We start from the raw sequence: 26,337 nt of genomic DNA, 5'->3' as shown, positions 1-26,337 counted from the left end.
TGAACAACTAAAACTGCTTCTGCTTCTCAACAATGATATGAGTACCAAAATTCATGCCGCTTCTTGGGTCCCTGTTTTCTTTTTTTTTAGTTTTTGATGGTAAATTCAGTTTTATAAAAATGTTTCTATTCACCGAACTTGGTGAAATAGATGCACTTCATAAGTTGCTATCAGACATTTCCTTACCAGAGACATATAGGATATGTATGGATATATTTCAGTACTTTGGATAATGTGGGGTGCTATGCAAAATATTATTAGCTACTAATTAATCAACATCGAATATAAATAGAAATATAAAATGTACATTTGTGTAAGAATGGACACAGAAGAAAATACACAAAAACTTACATGTCCTTAATGCTGTAATCAAACTACCTACATGCTGCACTGAAGACTTCCCCTTTATATCTTGATTTCACATGGAAATCGGGGGTCAAAGGGAGCAATACTTGAGAAACAAACATACATTTCTTAAACTAAACTCCTAACATGTACATCAAAGTTAAAATTAATCATGCCAAACTTTAAATGTAAATATTTAGTTGCATTGTGTAGAGATACAAAGGCATTTCAAATGTAAAGAAATCACGAGCTGTACATACGGCAGACAATAACAGTGTTAACCATCGACATAGCCTCATTGGCTAGCAATGCTAATAAGCCATAGTGCTAGCAGAGATGACTAACAAAAGATCCAAGCCAAATAACAAATGTTGAAACAGTCTTCACCCTGATGAGGGGATGAGGAGATGACTAATTAAAATTATTAAAACATAAAAGATAAAGCATTTTATAAAGTTTGTACATTTTAGCTGTTTAAACTGTTTGTCTTTCATTTGGTTCTCCAGTGGGATGGTCTAGGACAGAATTCAGGGGTACAAGACAGTAATGCAGGAGTTAAAAAATGAAAAGAAAGACTGAATGCAGACCAAATACATCCCTATTGCATTATTATGCCTGCTACTTCTTTTTAAATCCATAGACCTTCGTCTTCCTTTTTGGTTGAAATTAGTCAGAAGTGACTAAGGGCTTGACAGACGTCCCTGAATGATTGGTAGAAACAGTTCTGTTTCACAGGCTGCTGGGGATGGCCATTATGGGTCACTCAAAGCATGGATGGACTTTATTCGTGGTTACTTACTTGTTCTAAGAGAATAATTTTTTTTTTGGATATTCACATCATTACTCTATGTGGATGATGTTTATAACTAGTTGTTAGCCTATGTGTGCAAGTATAGAGGTCCCATAGGTTCAAAACACAAACTTGAATTTACATTTAGGGTTAGGGATCTTGGTCCTGTCTGAACATGAATGTTAATGGCATTTGTTCAATAACTTAGTAAACAATGTTGTCAGTTTTTAGGAAACAGTGATAATGTTTAGTAACTTACATGAGCTGGATGTGCAATATCCTGTGGTGTGAAACCTATACCAAAACAGACTTCTGCTTCATCCTGCAGCCAAAACCTTCTCTGTGTGTTCGGTTAGTCCATTGTTTAATGCAGATCTGGTTCATCTCAGTGTGCAAAACTAGCCCTGTCAAAGTCATGATATTACATTTGTGGCAGTTGCACTGAAGCGCTGTTTTATTATCTTCCTAAAAGTAAAATTTGAACTTAGAAATTCACAGCCAATTCTGTGTTTTTGGTAATTCTACAACTGTAGAAAACAAGGGGCCTGAGCATCTTTAATACTTTATCTTTCTGTGATTTTTGCTGCTCAATGTCATGCTGTTTTTCTTTGTTTATCTATTGCTAATTTCAACGATGTGCTGATTGCTTACATTACTGCTGTGCCAATCACATATTGCATTGGGTTGATTGCTGGTGATGGAGCTGCTTCAAGACTCAGCAGAAATATTGAAAAGCATTTTCATGCTTTTATCATGAAACTAAATGCAAAGCATTTAGTTTCATGCTACACTTTCTTGCCTTTTTAAACACTAACAATAACTGTGTATTTAGTTGGACCGGAAGAAGTTTCAATGACTGTGGCCCCTCAGAAGGAATTCCACATCTCTGGGTCCAACCTGACCCTGTCCTGCTCAGCTCAGTCCAGCCCTCCTGCACAGTTTCAGTGGGCTTTCAATGGAGGGATGTTGAACAGAGAGGGTCAGGAACTCAGGCTGGAGAACATTCAGGCGAATCAGAGTGGCAGTTATACCTGCTGGGCCCACAACATCAGAACCCTGAGGTATAAGTCCTCTGATCCCTCACTGATAACTGTCCTTGGTAAGTCAGAGGCATACTGTATACAGCATTGTGGGAGAAAGCAAAGGCCCTAGTAGTATGTAACTGTTGAAGGTGTGGAAATATTGTATCTCATATAAAGTAACTAATGTAAAATTATGACAACGTGTCATGGAGGAGGTGGATACTGGTTGGCTGCTTGGATACGTATTCATACATTGTGGCCAGTGTGTGGTTGTGCTCCTTCTGTAAGGAGGCCATGTTCCATGGGTCAGTGCCTGGACTCTGGTTGTTGAATAAGGTCAGAGGTCATGCCATGCAGTAAGGTAGGCAGTGGTCCTGTTCCAGTCTGGGACTGTGTGCATTTAGATGTAGTCAAAGCTAATTTTGAAAGCATAGCTTTTTTTTTTTTTTTGAAAACTCAGCACTTTATGTAACCATTACTATCACTGATGTATTTTATACTGAAAAGCGAATGCTGGTCTGTCATCTTCTTCCCCACTGTATGCAATCCATCTTCCATTTCCACTTCCTACTTTGTGTCCAAGGCAGAGCAGGTCTGGTGTATCTAAGGTCCACCTCATGTATTACACGTGTGCATGTGGTTGGGGATGATCTTTTGAAAAAGGTGTCGACACTTTTATCTTGCAAATATGATGCATTTTTGTGCTTTCTCAGAATGATATATTCTGATATATTAATGAAATACAAATAGGAAACACCAATTAAACCAAGTAATGTAATATGGTAAAATACAGCAATGGTGATAATATCAGTAGTATAATACATAAGTGAGTGAATTTTATATAAATATATACAGTGTGTGTTCATGTAAAAAATTAAGAGCTCATTGGGAGGAACTAGTCACATTCTTATGGTGTGAAAAATATAGTATTTAATATAGTATAATTAATATAGTACTTAAGACATATGCTGTGAGTTCTTTGAATGTTTTAATATTTCATGAAAATGTGTTTTACTCCCTACACTGTTTTACAAGTAAACTGAAAGACATTACACTGTTTTTACCATTGGCAAATATGCACGAATGAGACATGGTCTGATTGGAGCTGTTCAAGTTTAAATTCAATAACATGTTTTGCTTGCATATTGTGATATTTACAATTACTTGTGGTCATACTGTAAGCCAGGTTCCATCTACACAAGTATATGGGAAAAAAAGTTAATTCTTTCAGGTATCACAGGATTTAGTCACTGGTATAACTGGTGGCAAACCCTTCATAACAAAATACAATTAATGATAGAATCATTTAATAAGAAAGGAAGACAGAGACTCTCATTAGTGGAACAGCGTAGCACAACCTCCACAACCACAAGTGTTCCTTTCAGCATGTTTTAGTGTCAGCAGTGCTGGCTGGGTGATATTACTGCTCATGAAATAATGACAATATTTACACTCCAATACTCTCTAATATTCCTTTTTTCAAACAGGACCACAGGACATTAGCAATAGCCCACATAGGAAGTGTATTTCAGAGAGACACAGCTTAAAAAGCAAATTTTTATATACCAGAATATAGGTTATATATATCTGATATATTTAAGTTATTCATCAAATGGTTTTGTGGTTTTAAGTGTCACACATGATATTTATGTGGTATTGAGTGTTAATTTTTCAGGTAACAGACTTTTCAGTGTCTGTAACTCTGCCCTTTCTCCTCTCTCTGTAGAGAGGATATCTGGTGCCACCATCACAGGCCCCACAGCACCACTGATAGCAGGTAACAGCTCTGCCAACCTGAGCTGCCAGGCAACCGCTGGCACCATCTCCTCCAGACAGTGGCTGAAGGATGGTCAACCACTGTCTCCTAGCAACAGCATCACCATCTCAGGGGACAACAGCTCTGTGTCCATTGACCCTGTAGAAGGCAGTGATAATGGAGAATACCAGTGCAGACTGAGCAACCCTGTGAGCACTGACACTGCCAGCTACAACCTGATCGTCAACTGTGAGTAGAGGGCTGTTTGGCCTTCAGGTTTATTTTTACCCTTTCAGTCCTTTGTAAACTGTGTTTCGTGAATTTCAGAATTATGGAAGGGACATGCATGCTCATGTGGTTGCCTTTATGGTGAATAGTTTCAGGTTTATTGCAGCTCTTCTAACCGACATTCATCTACAAACCCAAACCATATTCTCACAGCTGTCATCACCCTGAGTCACCAACTGCTTCATCACAGACCCAGTGTCACTCGCACCTCTGTCAGCCTCCTGGGCCCTGCAGAGTGTACATCTGTAACAGACTGTGCTGTGTGTTACAGACGGACCACAGGATGTTGTCATACAGGGAGAACGTGAGGTAGAAGTTGGTCAGAGGGTGGAGCTGAAATGTTCTGCTTTATCGATACCTCCTGCAACATTCACCTGGACAGTCAACGGGACAGAGACGGATGTGAGGACAGCTGAATATACCATAGAGAAAGCCACCCATGGCAACAGTGGGGATTACATCTGTGTGGCCAGCAATGCAGTGACTGGATCAACTCAGGCTTCTCCTGTCCATGTTTTGGCTGTTAATGGTGAGAACGCAGCACAAATGTTGTGACATAAAATATACTAATGTAGTAAAGTGTTTTGAAGTGTCACATCGTGTAATAAGTGGTGTGTCATACATTTGTAGACCTAAAATGTGTGGAAGGGCACTGTGTCCTATGTGATAATGACAGGGGGAATCCAAATGCAATGAATGGGCTAAAAAATTAAATAAAATGCTGTTCAAATGTATAATGCGGCGTTACCCTGAATGTTGTGATAGAGCAACATATAGTATATTATAGTACTGCAATGCGTGGAATAGGTTATTGGAGTCCCACAGAAATTAACTAGTTTATTGTGATTATTGTGATAAACATTGCCAGTAAGTGTATAGTGTTGTACTAACCAGAATTGTGTGGCTATGTCCTGTGTTCCTGCAGTGCCTGTCCAGGGGCTCTCCACAGGAGCAATCGTTGGGATTGTGATTGGCGTTCTGGTCTGTGTAGCAGTGGTAGCTGCTATAGTCATCATCACCATTAAGAAGAAGAAGTAAGCACAACGGGTCTCTCTGACTTGGCTATTTCATACCAGGGGGCCAGTGCACTATTGCCAAAAGCTATATCATTCTTCTCTGCTCTGAGCATTTCCTTCTTGTTGTGTATACACACAGTTTTTCCAGCTCTGCTCCAAGTCTGTTTTCACCTTCTGAAAGTAATGTTTCACCAAATTGCTTCGACATTCTGTAAAAATCGGGATTTTTTTTTTGTTTATCAGAAGCTGGGGAACTTGTTTTTATTTACCGATTTTGGTATTAATTGTTTTATCAATTTATTTATTTGCTGGACTGACTGAAGCTGAGCAGCTGCCACTGCTTTCCTTCTTCACAGCTGTGACATATATTTTGTCTAGACCACTGATTCTCAATCCTCCTCCTGGGCCCCCCCTGCTCCGCACGTTTTCCATCTTTCCCTGCTCTACCTACCTGACTGAACTCATCAGTGGCACTTTTGATTAGCTGAGCACACCTGATTTAATCAAGAGCATGTTAATCATTTCAATCAGGTGTGTTGGGAGCAAGGATAGACTGAAGATATGCAGGACAGGGGGGCTCCAGGAGTAGGATTGAGAAACACTGGTATGGGACTGCAGAGAATCCAGCTTTTTCACAAATTATTTAGCTCAGCTTGATATTTACATTACATTGTTGTCATTTATCAGACGCCCTTATCCTGAGGTTATCCATAGGTTACAATTTATACATGTTATCCATTTATACAGCTGGATATTTACTGAGGCAATTCTGGTCAAAGTACCTTGTCAAAGGGTACAGCAGCAGTGCTCCACCGGGGAATCGCACCAGCAACCTTTCAGTTATGAGTCTGTCTCCTTTACCACTATGCTACACTGCTGCTACACTGTCAATTCTTTGAAAGGTTTCTTTCAAAGAATTAACATGCCTTTCCCACAGTTATCTGTGCATTGTCTTTTACAGCTATCTGTGTTTATTTGGTTTAACCTATAGACTGTGAGCATGTTCTAGCACATAAGTAATGGTGGCCTTACTTACTTCACTTACTTGTTCACTACTGAGCCTGCACATTGCTGTGAAAAATACATGTGCTTGTAATTTCTTGGTTGTATTACATTTATGGCATGTGTTTTGGTTGTGGTATATATTCTCAGTTTGGGAACTGCTCACACAGTTAATCTTAATCCATATAAAATATGGTGCTAATGCTAAAGTGTGTGCATTGGTTTAAAGGTATGTGCTTGGTTGTCAATCAGTCATCTGTTTTAGTTGTGTTTATTAATAGTGCCCTGATATTGCTTTGGGATATGTGTCATTTTAAGATAATTTCAATATTGATCTCATATCCAAAGCACAAACGGAGGACTGAAAGTAACTGTCAGATGCAGATAAAGACAGATCTAACAAGGCTTATATTTGTCTTTTAAATTCCCATGTTGCAGACTGTTATATAAACACTGTGCTTATGGCCTTTGATTCTGGCTACAACACTGACTAATTCCCAGCACAAAGCAGGTGGCCTAGTGTTTCCAGAAGCTGTGATGTATGTGGTTGTGGGTAAACTGAAGACTAAGCATGTGGAACAGACAACATATGAGGCTTGGATGCCTTTTGTATACATGTACTATACAGTACATTTCTCAATGTAAAGTGCAAATTTCACTGGCACTGTTTTGTCAGTAACTGGTTCTGGTAAAACCTGATAACAGACTTTTAGTGCATAAAGCCTTACCATCAGTCTTATCTGGAAGGGATTAACAATGCTGTGTTACCAAGAAACTTGAATGAGTAAATGGTTCACTACAGTGAGTCAGGGAAAACTTCCCGTATTATCACAGAGGAATAGACAGAAATGGACGCATATATCAGACAGGCAGTCTGACTAAAAACCATGAAGCAAAGGTGAGAGGCAATGGATATAATAACGTTTTCATACAAAAGGGGTATGCAGAACAGTAGAAACCTTACTGCCTGATTTAGTGTTTCCTACCCCCACAAATTCTCCTACGCTGTCAGTTTTTACAGGTCCAAACATGTGGGAAACCCCATCCCCCACACCACTGAACAAATGTCACTTAAAGCTTAAAGCTGCTCATCCGAAAACACTCAGTTACAATTTTAAACGGTACTGTTGTCGGTGTCAATTTACTCAGCGAAAGGGGGGGAAAAAAAGAGGCAAAAAAATCCAACCCCCTGTCTGGGGGGGTAATATTTAAAACAGATTTACGGTACAAAAATTGGGATAAGGACTGACCTAATTAGCCAGCCAGAACCTACTTCATCTTCCTGAGGTTCAGCTCTACCTCACAACTCAGCAATGAGTAGGCAGGTCTGACACATTCCACAGTATGGAATCACTTTATAGTTTATGGCAGGGACCTTGGTTCCTCTGTAGAATTTACTCTCTGACAAGAACAGCTGTTCCTATCAGATTCCTGTAAGAATTTGATTAACAAAACTGGTGGCTGGATGCTGAGTGCTAGACTGCAGGCAGGGGAAATTCAGAATGCCTCTGAGGATAAAAAAAGATTCACAAGAAGGAAGGAGAGCGGTCATTTCTTCCCTTTTTAAGATTTACTGGCAAAAATTAGATATGTGTACTACTTTTGGGGAGCGTCCACTCCAACGCCATGCCCCATAAACATGTTTAGATATGTAATGTAATATGAACTGAAGATGGTTAGGCATTCAGATAGGGTCAGACTGATGGGTGGAAGGAGGTGCATTGTGACATCACAGGTGACATAAATTATATTTGCCACTGAACATGCCACTGAACTTTGGCAGTTATTGGTGGTAGTCCACAGATGTGCATAGCCATAGCAATAGGCCACAGCTTAAAGGCTCATATCCAGTATGGTTTCCAAATGCTCATGAACCAAAGAAAGAGGGACTCTGGGGCCAGTTGTGCCAGTCAGGTAGCACTGTTTTTCCTAATGCAAGGAAAATCTAAATATTGGTAATTAGTTCATTTTGGAGGCTAGGGACAGCTATGTCAAACAAATATTTTGCCACACGTGCAATTTGTAAAATTTTGTGAATTTTTATTGAATTAATATTGTGTACTTAAGATTAAGAAAACCAGTCACATACTGAGCATATAAATGTATGAAATAGATTTTCCCTCTGAATATGTCCTCTTTCTTCTGGTCATAGTTTCTGTTAAAACCTAGTTATAGTCATAGTTATTAAAACCTATATTGTGAAATGCTTCCCATCTACTTTCAGTACATTAAGTCTTGTTTAGTGTCTTTCATGTTATGTGCTTAAAATGGTCCCCTGAAAGGAAAAACCTTCTGTTGTCTCTACATGTTTTTCTTAAATATGGTCTCTCTGCTGGTAATTTCTTGAATACATTCTTTTCAAAATATTCTTAAAGCCTGTAAACAGATGTAATACTGTAAACACAGAAATACTGTATTATGTATGCAGTACAGATAAACAGGATCAGGCTGATACAGAGACACAAAAGATTGTTGCATAAAAAGGGGTCAAAACTGACAGCTGTCTGTTGTTTTCCTAGGTCCAGTTCCCCCACAAGCGGAAGTACTGGCAACAGTAAGTACAGCACCTTCCTACACCAGATTTCTGCATGTCTGTCCATCTGAGTTTGTCCTACACCCTCTGTCGCCTTGCACAAGCAGTGAGGGTGATTTCAGTTTTCCAGACAAGAGTTTGTGATGTGAAAGCATGCAGGGTCCACAATGAACTGTGAGCTGGGCCAACCACCACCCATCTCCACTCACTTCTCCAGGCCAGAGATTTTACACACAATCTGAACACAGTGCTGCCATTGTTCCTGATCACAGTACTAACACATAAACACACACACACACACACACACACACACACACACACACCAGACTATAGACTGCCAGCTAGTCCTCACAGTACCATTCAGAGCTCTTCTCTGCCTGGTAAGCAGGGATTTGTGTGAGTCAGAAGGGCATTGCTGTGTTTCAGAAGTGCCCTAGAAATGGCTGCAGACTTATTTATTAAATGGTAATGATAATGTTAAAAAAATCCCTTGCTTTGCACAGCAGGTTTATTTGTTTAGCCATTATACCTCTTTTTAGACACACACATAAAAGCCTTCAAGGTGAAGGTATACTGTACATGGTATTTGCTTACAGTTCAGTGCCCAGTCTGTTTCTGCTGTTCATGCACACAATTCCTTTTCGAGGAAACTGTTAGCTTATCAGTCATCTGAAATAAAAACTGCATTGAAGAATAAAAGGTCACCTTTTTTTAGACAGCCAACTTCACTTCCAAGAAATACTGAAATTTTCGAACTGAGTACCACCTTGCGTTAGGTCTGCCATTGCTATCCATACCCCGCAGTGAGTGTATAACGTTTGTCCCATTGTTAATGTGAGATGGATAATGTGTTAATGCGGTCAGCAGTTAAAGGAAATGGGTGCTTAAGGTTCGTGAGGTTGCATTCACGCACTGACAAGTTGCATGTTTTTGTAAATGTCAATGATGCCTTTCGATCCTGTCCACTACTCCGCAGTTTGAAAACGTGGTGATGTCATCTGCACATGCTGTGTCCCTGCAGTGATTAAAAAGACATATTTGGGTGTTGGGGAAGGGGGACTTAAGTAATGTCGACTTCAATATCACTTAGATCGCTCCTGTGACATGGCAGCTAGCTTTCGAACAGTGCGGCGTTTAACACTTCCCCTTTCACTTTTGTTGTGTCTTTTCAGCAACAAGTCCCTACGCTAATGGAGGGGAACCGGTGAGCTCTGCTTCCTCCTTTCTCAGTTTGTTTTTGTATGTTTCAAGATGTCAGAGACTGTAGTTACTTCAGTACTAGTACCCTGGTGACAGTTTCCTTCTCAACAGCACTTTGTGTTGCCATAAAGTTCCCCCTGTCATAGAGCTTTTGTTAAAAGCTGCCATTTGTTGCCATTTGCCACACAGCATTCATTGTACCCATGCAAATGAACACCTGACCTCTGCACACAGGTGAATATAGATTATGTATATGGTTTTGTATATGGTTTTATTAGTAATTACACTGAGAGATTGGCACATGGCATGAGGAAGTGTCCTAGAAATGTGTGGTAGGCCATATGCTGTTTGACTTATCATTCATTCACTACAATACAGCACAACAGCCAACCCTAAAGGTAGCAAACTAAGGAAATATGTAAATGGACTTTAACAAAGCAACCTGTCAGTTTTTACTGTTTGAACATGGCCTAATGATTCACTGTAGACAACAAATGTATTTGCATGAAGGTAGCGTTGGCTAGCAGTGCCATTGCCCTTGAACAACTATATCTGTTTACCCTGTGCACTTTGTCCAGAGTTATTACAGCAAGGCAATTAAGTGACGTGTGAACATTTCCCAGCAGTAATGCAAACAATATTTTACTTTAAGGAAATAAGACAGAAACTCTCAGAGAATACTGCTCTCCTGTCAAGCATTTCAACACACAGACACACACACACAAGATACAACTCCCCACTTATCTGCCTATTGATTAGTTTACTGTGACCTTGAGAATACTCTAAAAAGCCTGGTTTGGACTTAGAGTGCATTTGTAACATTACACATACACCTACACACATTATTCAAAACAACATGAAAATAACTAGTGAGGCTTGTTTATAGATTAATGTTATACATCTCAAAATATAATATAGGTATAGTCTATGATATGCATAGAAAACATAAGGACAGTAGTAGTAACAAATGAGGGAAAACACAGGTTATATACCAAAAGGAGCATTTGACTGTGCGAAATGCATGGCAGCATACATTATACTGTAGTATTCCAACCCAACCAACAAAGCCACCGAGCCTTGACATATTCATTTCTTTTTCTTCCTCTAGGAGTTGGCCTATGCCGACATCAGCCATTTTAAGAAATCTGACGGAGGCAAAGTCCAGGTGGGGAACGCCGCTACTGAGTACGCAGAGGTTACAGTCGGCTCCCGACCTGGCCGGCCCCCCTCCAGCACGCAGGAGACCTCTTATGCAGAAATCAGGAAGAACTGACCACATCCCAAACTTTACTGTACTCCCGCTGTACCTCTCCTGCAGCACTTCACCTCTTCTGCCTCTATCTGTGAAGTCTGTTCACTGCCCATCAAAAAACAGTGCCATCTTACTGTGCATCCAGCTGCCTTCATAGCTTGTATGTTTTCATTTTTATTCGAACGTGGAATGCGTCTCTCGAGTGTTCCAGTCCCCGACATCTTTCGTATCTGCCATTTTGAAAATTGTTGATGTAGAAAAATAACTCCCCGTTCGTGCCAAAACAACAGGGGTCTCTGTTTTATCTAATAGGACTGAGTATGTAACTGGTAAAGTTGACAATAAGTGACCTTACACTGGTAAGAATGCTCAACCCTGAAGCTGAACAGCACTCTGCAAGATAGCAATTGTTTAAAATTCATGCACTGCCACAGCAGCAATGTCAGCCATTATCTTCACAGCGTATGTAATTGTTGTTTATTTTATTATAGTTTTAATGTACTGTTGCTTCAGATGTCTAGATAATTTAATAAAACATAAGACGTTTAATGTGAGCAAATCATTCATCCCAACCAGGCTCATCATTTTGTCTGTAGTATAGAGTGTAAGGGTAGTATAAGGGTCTCTGCTTCTACTAAGAATCATGGCTTCAAATTTAGCTTTAATTTTTAACTATACTCTGTTGTTCTGCTGACAAAACTAATCTTATAATAGCCTATATTGCCTGCTTTTTTATCCCTTTTTTGTACATTTAAAAACCTCATTATCAAAAATCATCAACTCTTCTTTTGCCAAGACTAAAAAGATTAAGTGTATTGAGCTTTTCTCCATAATTTATGTTTGATACCTGGAACCAGTTCTCCTGCTGTTATCTATACTCTAGAGCTCACATCTCCAAATAGGGGAATCTTAAGGGCATGGCAATTGACCGGCAGGGTGTAGTTACTCATTTCTGTGGTCAGCTAAAGGTTCAGAAAAATAAAATGAAGCACAAGTGTTATTTATAGTGCATATTTCTGATCAATATGTCTTAATGTTCAGAGATTGTATATATTTTACTGTAGAAATGTATAACTTCAGCAGCTGTTTTTATTTTGAGCTAGTAAGAAATGAATGATTTTGAGTGTTTGTGCAATGACATATTTTTATTTATTTATTGGAATGGTTAAAGTCTATTTAAAAAAAATCTTTTAAGAAATGAGCCATTTTTGCTAAGGCAAGTCATTATAAGAGAAATACTGATCATTCTCTAATAGCTGAAATTCAGGTCAATCGCATTTCAGACTCTGTACCACTATCATCTTCTCCCTCTTCTTCAGTAGCCCTTCACAGCACTGATAAATGTGATGTAAAGAGTAAAATGTATGTTGAGAGACTTTTTTAAAAAACAATTTTAAAAAAGTCACTAATATAAGAATATTACTATAATACTAGTATAAGAATCAAAGTCACTAATATAAGAATCAAAGTGATCAAAGGCCCTTGGCCCTTGGATCTTTTTTGCACATTCAGCCAGTTTTGTGCAGTGCTTGTCTGCCTGACAGAGGATTCCATTGTTTTTGTCTGAAACTTGACAGTGCTGAAGGAGTGGGAGTGAAGAATAAATTTAAAGGAATACCATTGGAGCTGTAAGGTTGTTTCTTTATTAAAATTGGGTTTTAAATAAACATATCTGCTGTGTGTAAAGCGCTTGTTTTCTGCCTCAGTTTACACGTGATCATAGAGTTTTGATGTTTCTGTCTGCAAGATGGTGCCCAGATGGCTTTATGAAGAGCTGGCTACGGTGTCTGCTAATAAAATCCAAGTAAATGAGTAATCAGTCAGTGTGCTCTTTACCAGAAACAGTGCTTGCATTCCACAGTGACCTTTTTTTTCTACAGATCACAGTTTACCATCACACCGCGTCCCTTCTATAACCTTCTCTGTACACGCGCCAATTTATATTTCAATGATGTCACAGCACTTCACATGTCTGTTAAAAAAAAGACTGCAGTGCTTTGCAGACTTTTAAAAAGTTTCATTTCTAGCACGGTCAATCAGCTTAAGCAATTGCCATGAAAGTGCAAACAAAAGTTGTGAGTCATAATGAGGTCACAGAATGTTACACAGGAATTCCGAAATGCCATGGGAGCAGTGACCCCTCTGAGCTACTGTCTGCCCAATAACATCTATAGTGCACTCAAGTAAAGGTCTTATGCCAACACTCATTCAACACCAGAGTGCGGTTTAGGGCAAAGGTGAAGGTGTGAAGCTCTGCCAAACTGATAGAGAGAGAAATTCAAGTGATAGGTAATAAATTATAGACAGTACCCAGAGTGTAACTTTGTTTATAATTTATTACTTTTCACTGCATAGAAACATAATAAAAATGCCCAGCAAGTTCTACTTTGGCACAACACCACAAGCCACGGTGCAGTTATCTGACAACATTAATGTACTGTCACAGTTCTCTGCTGTCACTTAAGTAATTACCTACGGTGGTCATACCCGACTTATACTAAAACACATTATGTCAGTCCCTGCCTTTTGGCTTTGCCTCACAGTCCCCTGCCCTTAGAGCATTGCCAATCAGAGATATCGGTGCCCTTTCTTTTGAAAAGGAGGGAAGGACAAAGGAAGAGATCCAGGACAGAGTTGATATCTTGCGCTGTATTTTCTTGTTTCCTGTATGATACATCTTTTCCAAATTCATCAGCCCTCATGACTGAACTGCACTATAAATTGTTGGTCTTAAGTATTTCTTCAGTCCTATCCATTTAACTTATACTTTTCAATCAGACTTAAATGTAACCAGTAAGCAGTATCTGTGCACACATGCATCTTGTTTGTTTGTTTTAAGTTATTGGAATGTACATCATTTAATTCTGTCTATACCATCTTCAAGTGTGTAACCCTCCAACTGACAGCTTCTCTTAGAACAATTACGACGCTTGGATTCTCTTACATCTTGCGCAAAGACCATGCCATAATTTCCTGTTGTGGCAGTTATTATCAGAAAAACACAGGAAGTAACACACAATGGGAAATTAGGTAAACACAGAGCTGTGAAATGTTCTTTCACAGGAAGTCCTGCCTCGGCCACTGCATGAACCAAGGGACGACAGAAAGAGACCTGCGAGAGACCTAGAATTACGTTTCCTGTCTACCACCCCATCCACCCCTCACCCCCATGCTTTCCCAAAGCTCTTCCTTAAGCAAGCTGCAATGACATATGAATAAATATTCATCACTCTTACGGTATAGAGAGTAAGAACATGGAAGACTGCTGGTCATTCACTGCAGGATGGAATGGTGGGGGAGTTAGTGAACACGAGTGAGGGCGTCACTCTGTTGATCATTTTTTCCACTGTTTCACAGTCAGCAGTGGGGAGGGAATTAAAAATATCCAATATGGGATAAACTGATTCCTTCCTAAAAAAGGAGGCTCAAGTTAAACTTGAAATGGGAAATAAATGAAAGGAACAGAGTTTAGTGTACAGACATCACTGCTTAATCAGGGCAGCTTGGGAGTCAGAAAAAAAAATCAATATGAACCTGGGTTTGAAAATATACACATGAATACACATTTTACACACAACCATTCAGTGCTCTCACCCATAATTTTAATGCACTTAAACGTGCATGTGCCTATTAGTGAGAACACAAAGGACAGCTTTTTAATGTGCAGAATTTATTTCTATATATATATATATATATATATATACACTGTATGTCATGTATATAGATACACTTTACATTCAGGTTACATTAGCTTAGTTAAGTTATCATAAATAAATGGTTAACTGATACATTTAGAAAGCATAGACGGGCCTGATGAAGACAACAAATTGATAACAAGTACATAAACATGAATAATATTAATAATATTATTCTAATAATGAATTCCCACATCTGAGGACAGCCTGTTAAGAAAACAGCTACATTTCCTGGTTCACTTCCACAGAACTACCCATGGGTGTGTGTATGTATCTACTGAACTTGTGATAACAGGGAAAAACAAAAAGAAACCTTCCACAAAATTGTGCAACAAAATTTAAGCCTTTGGAATTACCTGATCATAAACTCTGATCGTAAAGATTGTCAAAAAAAACTGTGATTGTTTAAACCGTGTGTTCAAAGAAGAGATGAAAAATACAATTTTCTGTGTGTTGTTTAATCAGATTTCATTTATCTATTATTATGACCTAGATGAAGATCAGAAAATGTTTTATGAGCAATTAATGCAGGAATGCAGGTTAATTTCAAAGGGTTCACAAACCTTTTCTCACTGTACCCTTGGTCACCTTGGAAGAAATGAATCCCCCCAAAATTATATATATATATTTTTGAAAATTGAAAATTTTATTGGAAAACACCACCCTTGTGTGCTCTTTCAGACTCTGGCAGTGGCTTCAGGGCAGCTGTGTGTATGCAGTGGGGCGGCAGTGTAGCATAGAGGTTAAGGAAAAGGATTTGTGAGGAGCAGGGCTCATAACTGAAATGTTGCCAGTTTGATTCCTTGCTAGGCCACCGCTGTTATACCTGTAGGAAAAGGTACTTAACCTACAATTGCCTCAGTAAATATCCAGCTGCATAAATGGATAACATTGTAAAAGACTGTAACCAATGTAAGTCGTTCTAGATAAGAACGTCTGCTAAATGCCAGTAATGTAATGTAATGTAAGGCAGTGGCAGGAGGTCAGCACCTCAAGGGAACCTCTGGCAGGACACAGCTGGACTGCCTCTCTCTGGATTCCCGCTTGCTTTTTTCCTCATGTAGTAGATCACCCCTGTCGTCACCATAGTTACCTATTCCCAAATATCCCCCCCTCTGCTAGTTCGCTCGCAGCCATGTCTTAACCCTCACTGTCGACCCCAAACCACGGCATGCGGTGAAACCATTCAGACATGACCTGTGCTGTATCCAGGAGCTGGGGTTAGATATTAACACTACCAAGGAATCACAGCAGAAACTTCACAAAGCAACTGCTGGAAGTAAAATATCCCCAGTATGTCCTGTGTAGATAGCTTCTGCTGAACAACATACAGAAGAAAGATAAAACTTAAGTTGGTCAACAAAAGCTGGCACAGAGCAAAGACAGTGCTCACTCAGTTTTATATGTTTTGCTTCACTGAATATACAAGCTTCCTGTAGCAAGAGTCAATTTAGTCCAGGCCAGGGAATGCCATCTACCTGCCCTAAGATTAAAGTAAAGTAACTATTTAATGGAGACATCTTGCCTACAGCTGGTGTTTCCTTTGAAAAATAACTTTTTTTATGTAGCATCCTGTCACTGGAAGCGAGAGGTCAGGCTGAGAGCACATGAACCTTCCATCGATGGAGCATCAGGTCATGTCCCACACACAAGTCAACCTAGCAGCCACGAAAAAGAATCATCGAAAGCTGATTCACAGAGGTCATGAAGAGGGAAGCATGTCCCCTAACACAGAATTATCCCCTCTATATATATATTAATTATATAATTAGTAGAAATCATAGACTAACTCCACAGCGCATGATAATGAAAGCTGATTGTCTTTCTTTAAAGCCTGATAATGTTGAAGGAGGCTGATGATATGCTAGGTTACATTAGGGAAGTATACTGGCTCGCGTAGATGATATGAAAGTTAGGTCCGAGGAGCTGAATGTTATCAGAGAGCAAATATATATACCTGTAAATGATTAATCCAGCTGCTCACATTCATTTCGCACATGAATGCTGTATGCACCACGCAGTTCTTAATTCCACATTGTACATCAAAGAATTTGGATGAATCAGAGGGTATGACAACAGGAAGCCTGACAAATGATGAATGAAACATTTTGAGGCGTTAACTGTCAAAACTTGCAATTGGGTGAAGTGAAATTTCGTAATTACCATACAGAACAGGTTGTGACCAATTTCTGTTCAAAGCCTCACCTGTTCATTTTTTTGCCTGCACATTTTCACTGTCCATGTTGTCATTAGAGGATTGCAGCCAGCGTCCACCTGGTCCACTGCCTTCCAATATAAGTGATATGATTATATGGTGTGCAAAGTGGTTAAAAACCAATGGCTACAAATCAATAATGCGGAGCAAAGTGAAGAATGATCCATACCTCACACCATAAAAACAAATTGTTATGATAATAGAGACGCAATTCTGAGATAAGCACTGGACCCTGGCAACCACACAGGACACTGCAATTTAGTTTTTATTGCAGTCGTGCCGTGGGTAAGTAAGAGCTGAACTATTGCGTGGCCTGTTCTACTGGCCAGCTCTTGGCAGTGTTGTGGGATTGTGGGCCTCTGCAAAAAGTCACTCAACAACCTTTATGCAGCTTGTCAATGTGTATGCCTCTTTAGGTCTGGTGCCAAAAAAGGAGTCTGAAAAGCCAGCAGTGTATGTCAGATTAATCCCAGTTTGACATTACAGGTCATAAGGCTTTCTTCCTCCTACTGACCTGTTTTTAAAGACAGAACACAAAATGTAATAACTGCTCTTCAAAGAATTCCAATTGCTCCTACAGACACAAATGCTTCACTTTTACAAAGACTACCTTTGGGAGAGTGACTGTAGTGGGTCGCCCCCCCAATTTAAAAATCAACTCAGCGTGACGCTGAGGTGTTTATCTGTAGAGCACTGCCCGCTCTTGCCTTCCAGTCAACCTTTGATCCAGGCTATAAACTCATTCACGGAAATAAAAGGCCTTACAGCGCACCAATGTATCCAGTTTCGGTTTAAGGGCCAGAGCTCTTCGGAGTCATGCATAACTGCTGGCTATAACTGTTGCTCTGACAACCATTCATAATAACGGAGGTTTCACAATGCAAACCCACTCTATAAAACACACGAACAAATATAACCCTTCTCCATTTTCGATATGGATCAGCAGTTAAAATAATAAAACTGTAACACTTCCAGTACAGAAGAGATAGTTATAATGATCCACCGTGTGTAAATGTATGTGTGTCTGAACATGTGCGAGGTACAAGAAAAGAAACATGAGCTGGTATGTTGCACTCAACCCTGTCATATGACTCAGCTTTAGTCACCAGAATAACAACACACCCGGAACACAGACAAAGCCTACGGTCAAGATCACAGATACTGATCAGAGCGCCACCTGTTGGCTGACAGATCGGCACAGTGCTCTTCTTCTCCCTGAAGCATTAAGAGATAACAGGTTTCCTTGGATACGGTAATGTGTCAGTGCCTGGTTCCCTGTGCTCACTTTAGTGTCACCTTACAGCATTATTTAACAGGAACTGTATTAACAGAGGACAGGGTGCACTCTGCACCCTAATGCACGTTTTCAAGCCCAGAGGCACCAGCAGTATAGCAGGTGTTGCACCCCGAGTTATGGAAAACAAGCTGAAATATAGCTGCAAGCAGCGATAAGGGGGCCAAGCAGTCCAGCAGGGCAGAGTCGTCATGGTAACTTGATCTGATCGTGTTAAAATGCCAAATTTGATGAAGATTGGACAAAATTTGTGGCCTGTAAAAATGTTCTTACTTTTTTTAAAATAAAAAAAAACAAAATGGCGGCCATGTCAATTAAGTTTACGTGACAATTTGTCATGTCTCATCTTTGGGACAAGAGTACACAGTCTCAAGTTTTTGGGCCTTGAGTGGAGGGCTACTGGGCACCATCTGTTGAAGAGAGGAAACGCTGGAGTCGGATACTGTCATCATGCTCACCCTTCAAGTTCCGGGCATGAAGCAACAGCGACCACCACAGCGAGATCAGAATTCCAAACGTCAAGTCTCCCACGTACCTCGTTTGATCTACCATTGCCAATGTCAAACTTTACAATAAATGGAAACGTTCGATTTAATTTCAATAAATGAGTATGATGTAGCTTATAGTCACCATTCCCACACACGTACGTTTAAGATGACGGACACGAATGTAACATTATCCAACACCAGCTAAGCGGACACTGTACGTGTAGCTGGCTATATCAGAAATTTCTAGTTAGTGGGCTAAGTTACTGTAGTTTCAATAGCTAAAGCCTAGATGTGTAACGTAAAGTATTTTTTAATGTAGGCTAATATAGTACATTTTAAAATAATTAAATTTTAAAGTTTGGATGTGTCAAGCTACCTATATGAATGGACTATATTCTGCGGATGTGCACATATTGTAATATATATTTTTGTTGAAAAATAATAAAATAGTAGCCTAATTTAATATGAGTGCTGAATTATTTCTTTGGTAAGTAGCTGTGGTATAAGAAGATATAAATCATTCCTGGCGGTGCAGTTCTATGGAAAAAAACCACTTCAGGGTGTTTAACGGCCTCACACCACCATCACCACCCTGTCATGGTTTATTTCCAGAGAACTGCACCGCCAGTCGTGGTTTATTCCTTACTTAGAAAGTGTCTGGTTATAGTTCCATGGTGTGAATAGTGTCAAAGAATGTTAGCTGACGTAGTTTGCTAGAGATTATCAGATAATGCTAGCCTTCTGAACTAGTCTGCTTGCACATTTGCCAGCTAAGGAGCTATCTGATGCACTTTATTATTTTAGCTAAAGTAGTCACAGTGTTTCTTATTCTGATAGAACTGGGCTTTATGGTATATTTACAGTACATTTATGGACAGTGAATTGAAGCATTGGAACAAACCCTGACTCATTGGAAATGTCTGTTTTTCCATAGATGGATGTACAATTTTTTAAAAAAGAAAACAGCCAGATTCAGGTGAGAGAGTAAGGTCAAAATGACGTTACCTCACTGAATTGCCCACAGCAACCCAATATTCAATTAGAATAATGCCATAAATTGATATGGATCAATTTATACCTTTTATTAGATTATAAATTCTCTGTTTGGTTGTTACGTTTGCCTTTTGGTTGACAGCACAAAGAGGGAGAGAGGACGATAGAGAGGGAGAGAAGGAGAGAGAGCAGGATGGAGTCGGCAGAAAGAGAGCAAGCAAGAAAAATACTTTTGTTGTAAAACTCATGTTACTTACTAGTAATTCATTAAAAAAGTATTATTGTTGTAAATTAAAATATCATATATGGAAAAAAAATAATGTATTAATTGTTATCGAGTGAAATGAGTGATTTAGGGATGAGCTCCCCTAAAGGTCTGATCCTAGAATTGCTCCTGTCTGACACAAGAATCAATTTTGTCAAGGGAAACACATCAACACTTACAACGCAAAAAGATGTTTTTGCTTATTGCAGTGCCCCCCAGTGTTCAAATGAAAAAAAAAATAGCACAACCTCAGGAAGGCGTCCCGAGTCCATATACCAAGTTTGGTGTCAACACATCAAAGCGTTGCTGCGATATGATCTCACTCCCTGTTTGGTGGCTTCTCCTCCGATTTCAATTGGCTGTAACAGACAAACGGTTTTGAAAATCAAAAATCCATATTGTAACTTTTTTGATGCTTGGTCTGAAGATCACCTGTAGCAAATTTGGTGAAAATTGGCCAAATTTTTTTGGCCTGTGAAAATTTTTTTTTTTAAGGTTTTCATAAAATCCAATATGGCAGAAAATCCAATATGGCAGAAAATCCAATAAAGCACAAATTGACATCATGGACTATGTTAACTTGGCTTGATCCAAGGAATCCAATGCTACCTCATTTGTGAAAATCGGGCATATGGTTCAAAAGTTACGTGCATAAAGGTACCTCCAACTTTGACCCGATGGTGGCGCTAGAACGTTCGAGGCGCTGACATTAAACTCGGTGAAAAGAATCATGGGACCATCCCCAATCAGTGTGCCAAATTTCAAAACTTTTTACCATACGGTTCTAGGGGCTGCGATAGACACCCTAGCCAGAAGAAGAAAAAGAATACCAAGAAAAGCTACAAACACAATGGGTGCTTACACAGCTTTGCTGCTTGGCACCCAATAAGCATACTGAAGCCACTGGCCACAGACATCTAGTTCAGGAAAGGGGGATGCATAATATTGTCAAGGGTCAGGGGTCAGAGGGTACTCTGTAACTGTCATGGCTGGCATGTGTGACTGACGTTCCTTTTGAAGCTCTTAACTGGGTATTCCACGGCTTCAAGGGGTACTTGAAATCAACAAGCTGTTCACTGTCCATCAGCATAACCAGGAAACAGCAGGGTCAAAGGTGAACTGGAAGGGCTGAATTTGCACTGCATGCTGCTGTTCTGCATTTCTCTTCTCTTACCTTAAATGTTAATGTCTGGCGGTATTTTATGAAGAGGAAGTTGGAGCAGGGCTTCAAAAAAAACAAAAGAAAAAAAAGTGACAAGTGGCAACGAAAATGTGAAGAGAAAAGGAAGTTCATTTTTTGACATTGGGGATGTAAATAAGCATGATAACCTTAGTTAAAAGGGAACTTGCTATGCATATAGATTAGATCTGTGGGAGGTTCAAGTTTCTATTGACTAACTAAAGCAGCTCACTTAGTAGATACTAATTTCATAAATGCTTTTCTTTGCTCATTAAACAGATTATTGCCACATCTGACCTAAGGAATCCAGTTCTGGCAGCCACAGAAGAAATAGATTTGAGAGATAAGATCTAACCTGAATATAATTTCTCCATAAAACAAAAAAAAAACACACAACCACCGTTGCTCAGTATTTATTTTTGACAACACACAGCACCGATCTCTTGTCTCCTGTTTTATTAATACAACATGCCCAACTGACAAGATACCATATACAGTACCAGTTGACAAGTTTTGACATGCCTGATTAAGATAATAGTAAACATCCATTCAAAGTTTGTTTCTTCAAAGTTTCTGTTTCTTAGACAAATATAAATGGTGAAGTTGATGCCTATGTATGAATTTTTATTTATTTTGCTACTTTGAAGTGCTGTACATCGATTCAGCTCATACAGTTTAAACCAAACCCTCTAATACCAGTGAAGCATGGCTGACTGGCATGTTGAAAAATTGTGTGGAAAGGAGGTGCATCCACTTCAAAACCCTGTGCTGGAAATGTGGAATGTAGTTCCTATCAAGGGACAGCACTGCATATCACTCTTTTAATACTACTTTCTTACAATTCTCACTCTTAAAAATGCAGCCTACATATTTCTGAGTGTGAAACTTTCGATTCTTAACTCCGAAAAGTGCAAAGAATTCTTTCATACGTGTATTGCCACATCAGCTGCTTTAATCTTGACCCTTCTTTTCAGTTTAACCACTTCTCTTTGCAGTCTTACCAAATTCTGTTGTTCCTCTATTTGCACATAACAATTCTCAGTACATGTTTAGCATTCCATGAAGGGTACAGATTTGGGACAATGCAGCAAATAACTCAAAACTGACACCCTGATGAAAATGATTGTTTCAAATGTTAATAGTTGGATTTATTAACGGTACTTTGATGGATCTGAAACATCTGTCTCCTTGGTGAAAATTAAAATATATTTTAGAAATACTGCAAATTGAGGCTCATGAAACCTGATGAAAATGGAATATCATGAGTTCCTTTAAGAAAATGTAACATAAATAGGCATTAACTAGGTGAAAATGGCTCTGATAGTGGTCTTAATATGAGTGCTCATGTTTGTCATTTCAAGCTTTTCAAGAGCACAGAAATCGGTTGGATTTGAAGATCCCAAACATGTCTGTTTGGTTCCCATGACTCTCTCTGGTGTGCAAAGAATAGAGATAAGGAGCACAGGGTATGGATTTTTCAGGCATTTCCGAGTAGGAAATAGTACCCAAGTGCTCAGAAATTCTGAGAGTGATGTAACATTGGTCCTACTTTTATGCCGAAAAATAAAAACTATTTATCAGAATTTTGTAGTCTTAAACATACTCCTACCTTGAAAACTCCTCACGAACTATATTAACCCGTTACAAGTTGCCATGAAATGGCTCCACTGAGGCGGCACTGTGCATGCACTTTTCTGAAGAGGAAAAATGTTTTGTCAGCATGGCACAGCCTGGAGCTGCTGAAAAATATCACAGATACTGGACTTGTCAGAGACGTGGTCACTTTGTCTACAGGAAAAACGTCATCAACATCGTAACGGAACTAATTTTAACTTTGAAAGTTGTGGTAATGGGAAAAAAGGAACAATGCAATAGTTGCAATTTGAATGCATCAGCAGAGCAATAACTGATGGAAAAACAATTAACAAAAAATAGTCTTTACATCCCCTTTTATCATCTAGACACTTATTGGTTTCCCCACCACCCAGAGCCAAGTTAATCAATAACAAGCCACATTTGTGCACATTGCTGGCTTTATGGGAATTTTGGATTCATTGAGAGCACCCACAAATACATCATTGCCCCAGACGAGGAAAATCGCAACATCAATACCCAAGTGGAATCTGATACTGACCACATGAAACTTAATGTAATGTAATGGCCTGGGTTGACACCCATGGATCCTCACTAAGAGTGGCCTCAAGCTTTAATATGAACATAATCTTGTCCTGCTACTCGATACTAAGAGATACCCCACAAAACCATCTGATAATTCCATTCCTATGGCCACTTGCACAGATCAGTTATGACAGATCAAGCATTGATGTTGCACTTCAGTGTTCATAGCAACATATGAGAATGTATGAAACCCTTAAATGACCTAAACAATATTTCATATATCAATTATATCAACAGAGGAAGCAGGATTATGTGTAGTTTCCTGGAGTGGGGAAGTGGGCAGTTGCAGGGCAGAGTTCATGTCCTCCACAGAGAAATCTGTCACAGATTCAAAAAATGTCAGCCACATAGTAACAACTTGTGCAATTCTGTACAGTATCTGCAAGGTGTGGGCTCATGCTGGACTCATGCCCCCTACCCTCTGGAGAAATCTGACGTTAATAAGGCATTGCACATTATCATAATGAGCATAAATATTTTAACCTCCATTAAGCAGCCTGACTAAGGATTGTATGGGGCTTTTTCGGTCGGGTACAGTACAAATTGTTCTCTTTGTATTGTGAAAGGAACTACTGGGGTGACAGTGTGGAGTAGTGGTAAGGGGCATGACTCACAACCAAAAGGTTACCTGCTCAGTTTCCTGCTGGGACATTGCGTTGTACCCTTGAGCAAGACACTTAACCTCGAATTGCCTCAATAAGTATTCAGCTGTAGACATGGATAATTTGTACCATTGTAACCTACTGTATGTAAGTCGCTCTGGATGAAAGCATGTGCTAAATGACAATAATATAATGTTCCATCTTATCTTCTGTAATTGTCATTACTCCAGGCTAGCTGCTCTACTGTTGGCAGAAGCCAGTTTGGGAATTCATTTGACTGCTAAAGCTTGTGGTGCTACCCTCATGTCTTAAAGCTCCTTGGCTTTAGGTTTCAGTATCATTAACCTCCTGAGTCAAAGATGATCTTTAGTGTCTTCCTCCGCCTGACTGGTGCTGTCTGTCATATGACGGCAGCAATGCTCACCCACTGGTCGCATGCATGTTGTGTAGACTGTTTTAAGGTCACCTATTGGAGTTGCAAACCTCATTAATGCTTTGCATTTCCCGTCCAAGGTCTGTCTGTCCCTACAAACCTAAAACCCTTTTGAGAGTGTTGCAGCAACAGCCTAATGCCATCTATTCTTAGATCAAGGGAGGTGGGTGGGTTCTTTACAAAGCAGACATTAAGTGGTTTGCACTTTGTAGGGTTACAGTTCATCAAGATCACCACAATCTTGTTGCATTGTGCTGGGCTCTTGAATTTTCCTCATCTCTAACAGGTTTAGCTCATCACCAACATCAATCTTTGTGTATTTACTGATAGAGAGGCTTGATTTATCTTGGCAAGGACTATGGGACCAAAAATTGACCTCTGTGGTGGTTTATTTGAGAGTGATGTAATGTTGTAGAGCAGCAATGTGAGACGACATTTGCTGTCCTTTCACCATGGTAAGATTTCCGCAGCAGCCTGTTTGAGGAGTTTTTGGCTTAAAATGTTGTTGATGACTCAACTGATGACTACTTGTATTTTGACACATTTATTTACTCTATGTCTGCACCCTCTTGTCTTTCTTAAGACTTCAAATTGTGCCAAAAATTCCTTCAAAGACAAGAGATCAGTCTTAGAAATTTGGCTTCTTAACTTCACTACCGTATTTCTTGGTATACTCACGTTTCCCATCCACAAGCAAAATTTCCCAATCCAGCTGAAAGCAAGACTACGCGTATTTTAAACTACATTACATTGCATTACTGTACATGCATTTAGCAGATGCTCCTATCCAGAGCAACTTCCAGCACATCAGAACATAAATGTATCCATTCAAGTTGAATGAGCAACAGTATCAGACCAGGCGAATTAAACTCACAGACCAGTGAGTATGAGTATAACGCCATTCAAGCCCTACCACAAGTTAACTTGTGCAGCCTGACTAGACAAGGGAAGCCAAGTATATTACCATACATCAGTCACTAGATCACAGAATCCAAAACACATCACAATACAACACATAAAATAAACATCAAATACTAGAGGTAGCAGGTCTTACCAGGTGGGGATTGAGGTGGAACTGAGATACGACCTGAAGAGTTGGGTCTTTACTTTGTGTCGGAAGATGGCCAGTGATTCTGCTGTCCTAACCTCCGTGGGGAGTTCAAACCACTACTGAGGGACTAGTACAGACAAGGATCTCTAAATTGCAGTTAAAATGCTACATCTCAACTTTTCTGAAAGAGACTTACAAGAATGATTTAAATATGGATCTAAAATGACATGCTACCACAGTTGTTCAAGCAACAAACAAACAAAAGACACAACTAAGCTGCATGTCAAGGGTACAAGATTATGATGTGATAACAGTTTTGCCCTAGAATATAGCCCCAGTGGTGATGAGTCCTTGAGATGGCAACGCTCTCCTTCTGATTAGATGGAACACTTTAAAAGTAGCACATTTAGCCAAATTTATAACAGGCAACAAAAATAATTTGCAGATGAAATATTACAGTTTTAAAGGTGCTATATTTTTAATAGCATGTTTTTAAATGGGCTGAGAAACATATTTTTAACAGATTCTGGTTGAAATGCCTCCACAGTCAATGGCTTCTATCAAGGTGATCCATGATCCATGACCCCCCAGTATAGTCTAGACATTACATTACATTATTGGCATTTAGCAGACACTCTTATCCAGAATGACTTACATTACTTACAGTTTATTTATTTTACAATGTTATCCACTTATATAGCTGGATATTTTACTGAGGCAATTGTAGGTTAAGTACTTT

At 39.4% G+C, this 26,337-nt stretch overlaps 1 protein-coding gene across 1 annotated transcript; it reads left to right on the top strand.

Moving 5' to 3' along the window:
- Positions 1-1,973: 1,973 nt before the first annotated feature.
- On the top strand, positions 1,974-12,191 carry LOC118784177 (carcinoembryonic antigen-related cell adhesion molecule 5-like). The gene is made up of 7 exons (XM_036538243.1): positions 1,974-2,234; positions 3,884-4,162; positions 4,473-4,730; positions 5,127-5,235; positions 8,739-8,773; positions 9,925-9,956; positions 11,061-12,191. Exons 1-7 carry the CDS (start codon positions 1,988-1,990, stop codon positions 11,223-11,225), a joined length of 1,125 nt encoding a protein of 374 aa, XP_036394136.1. The 5' UTR covers positions 1,974-1,987; the 3' UTR covers positions 11,226-12,191.
- The last annotated feature ends 14,146 nt before the right edge of the window (positions 12,192-26,337 follow it).

Source organism: Megalops cyprinoides, chromosome 10 (genome assembly GCF_013368585.1).
Source record: "Megalops cyprinoides isolate fMegCyp1 chromosome 10, fMegCyp1.pri, whole genome shotgun sequence".
Lineage (NCBI taxonomy): Eukaryota > Metazoa > Chordata > Actinopteri > Elopiformes > Megalopidae > Megalops > Megalops cyprinoides.
The sequence above is the reverse complement of the archived record's forward strand: the minus strand, read 5'-3'. Positions and strand labels throughout refer to the sequence as shown.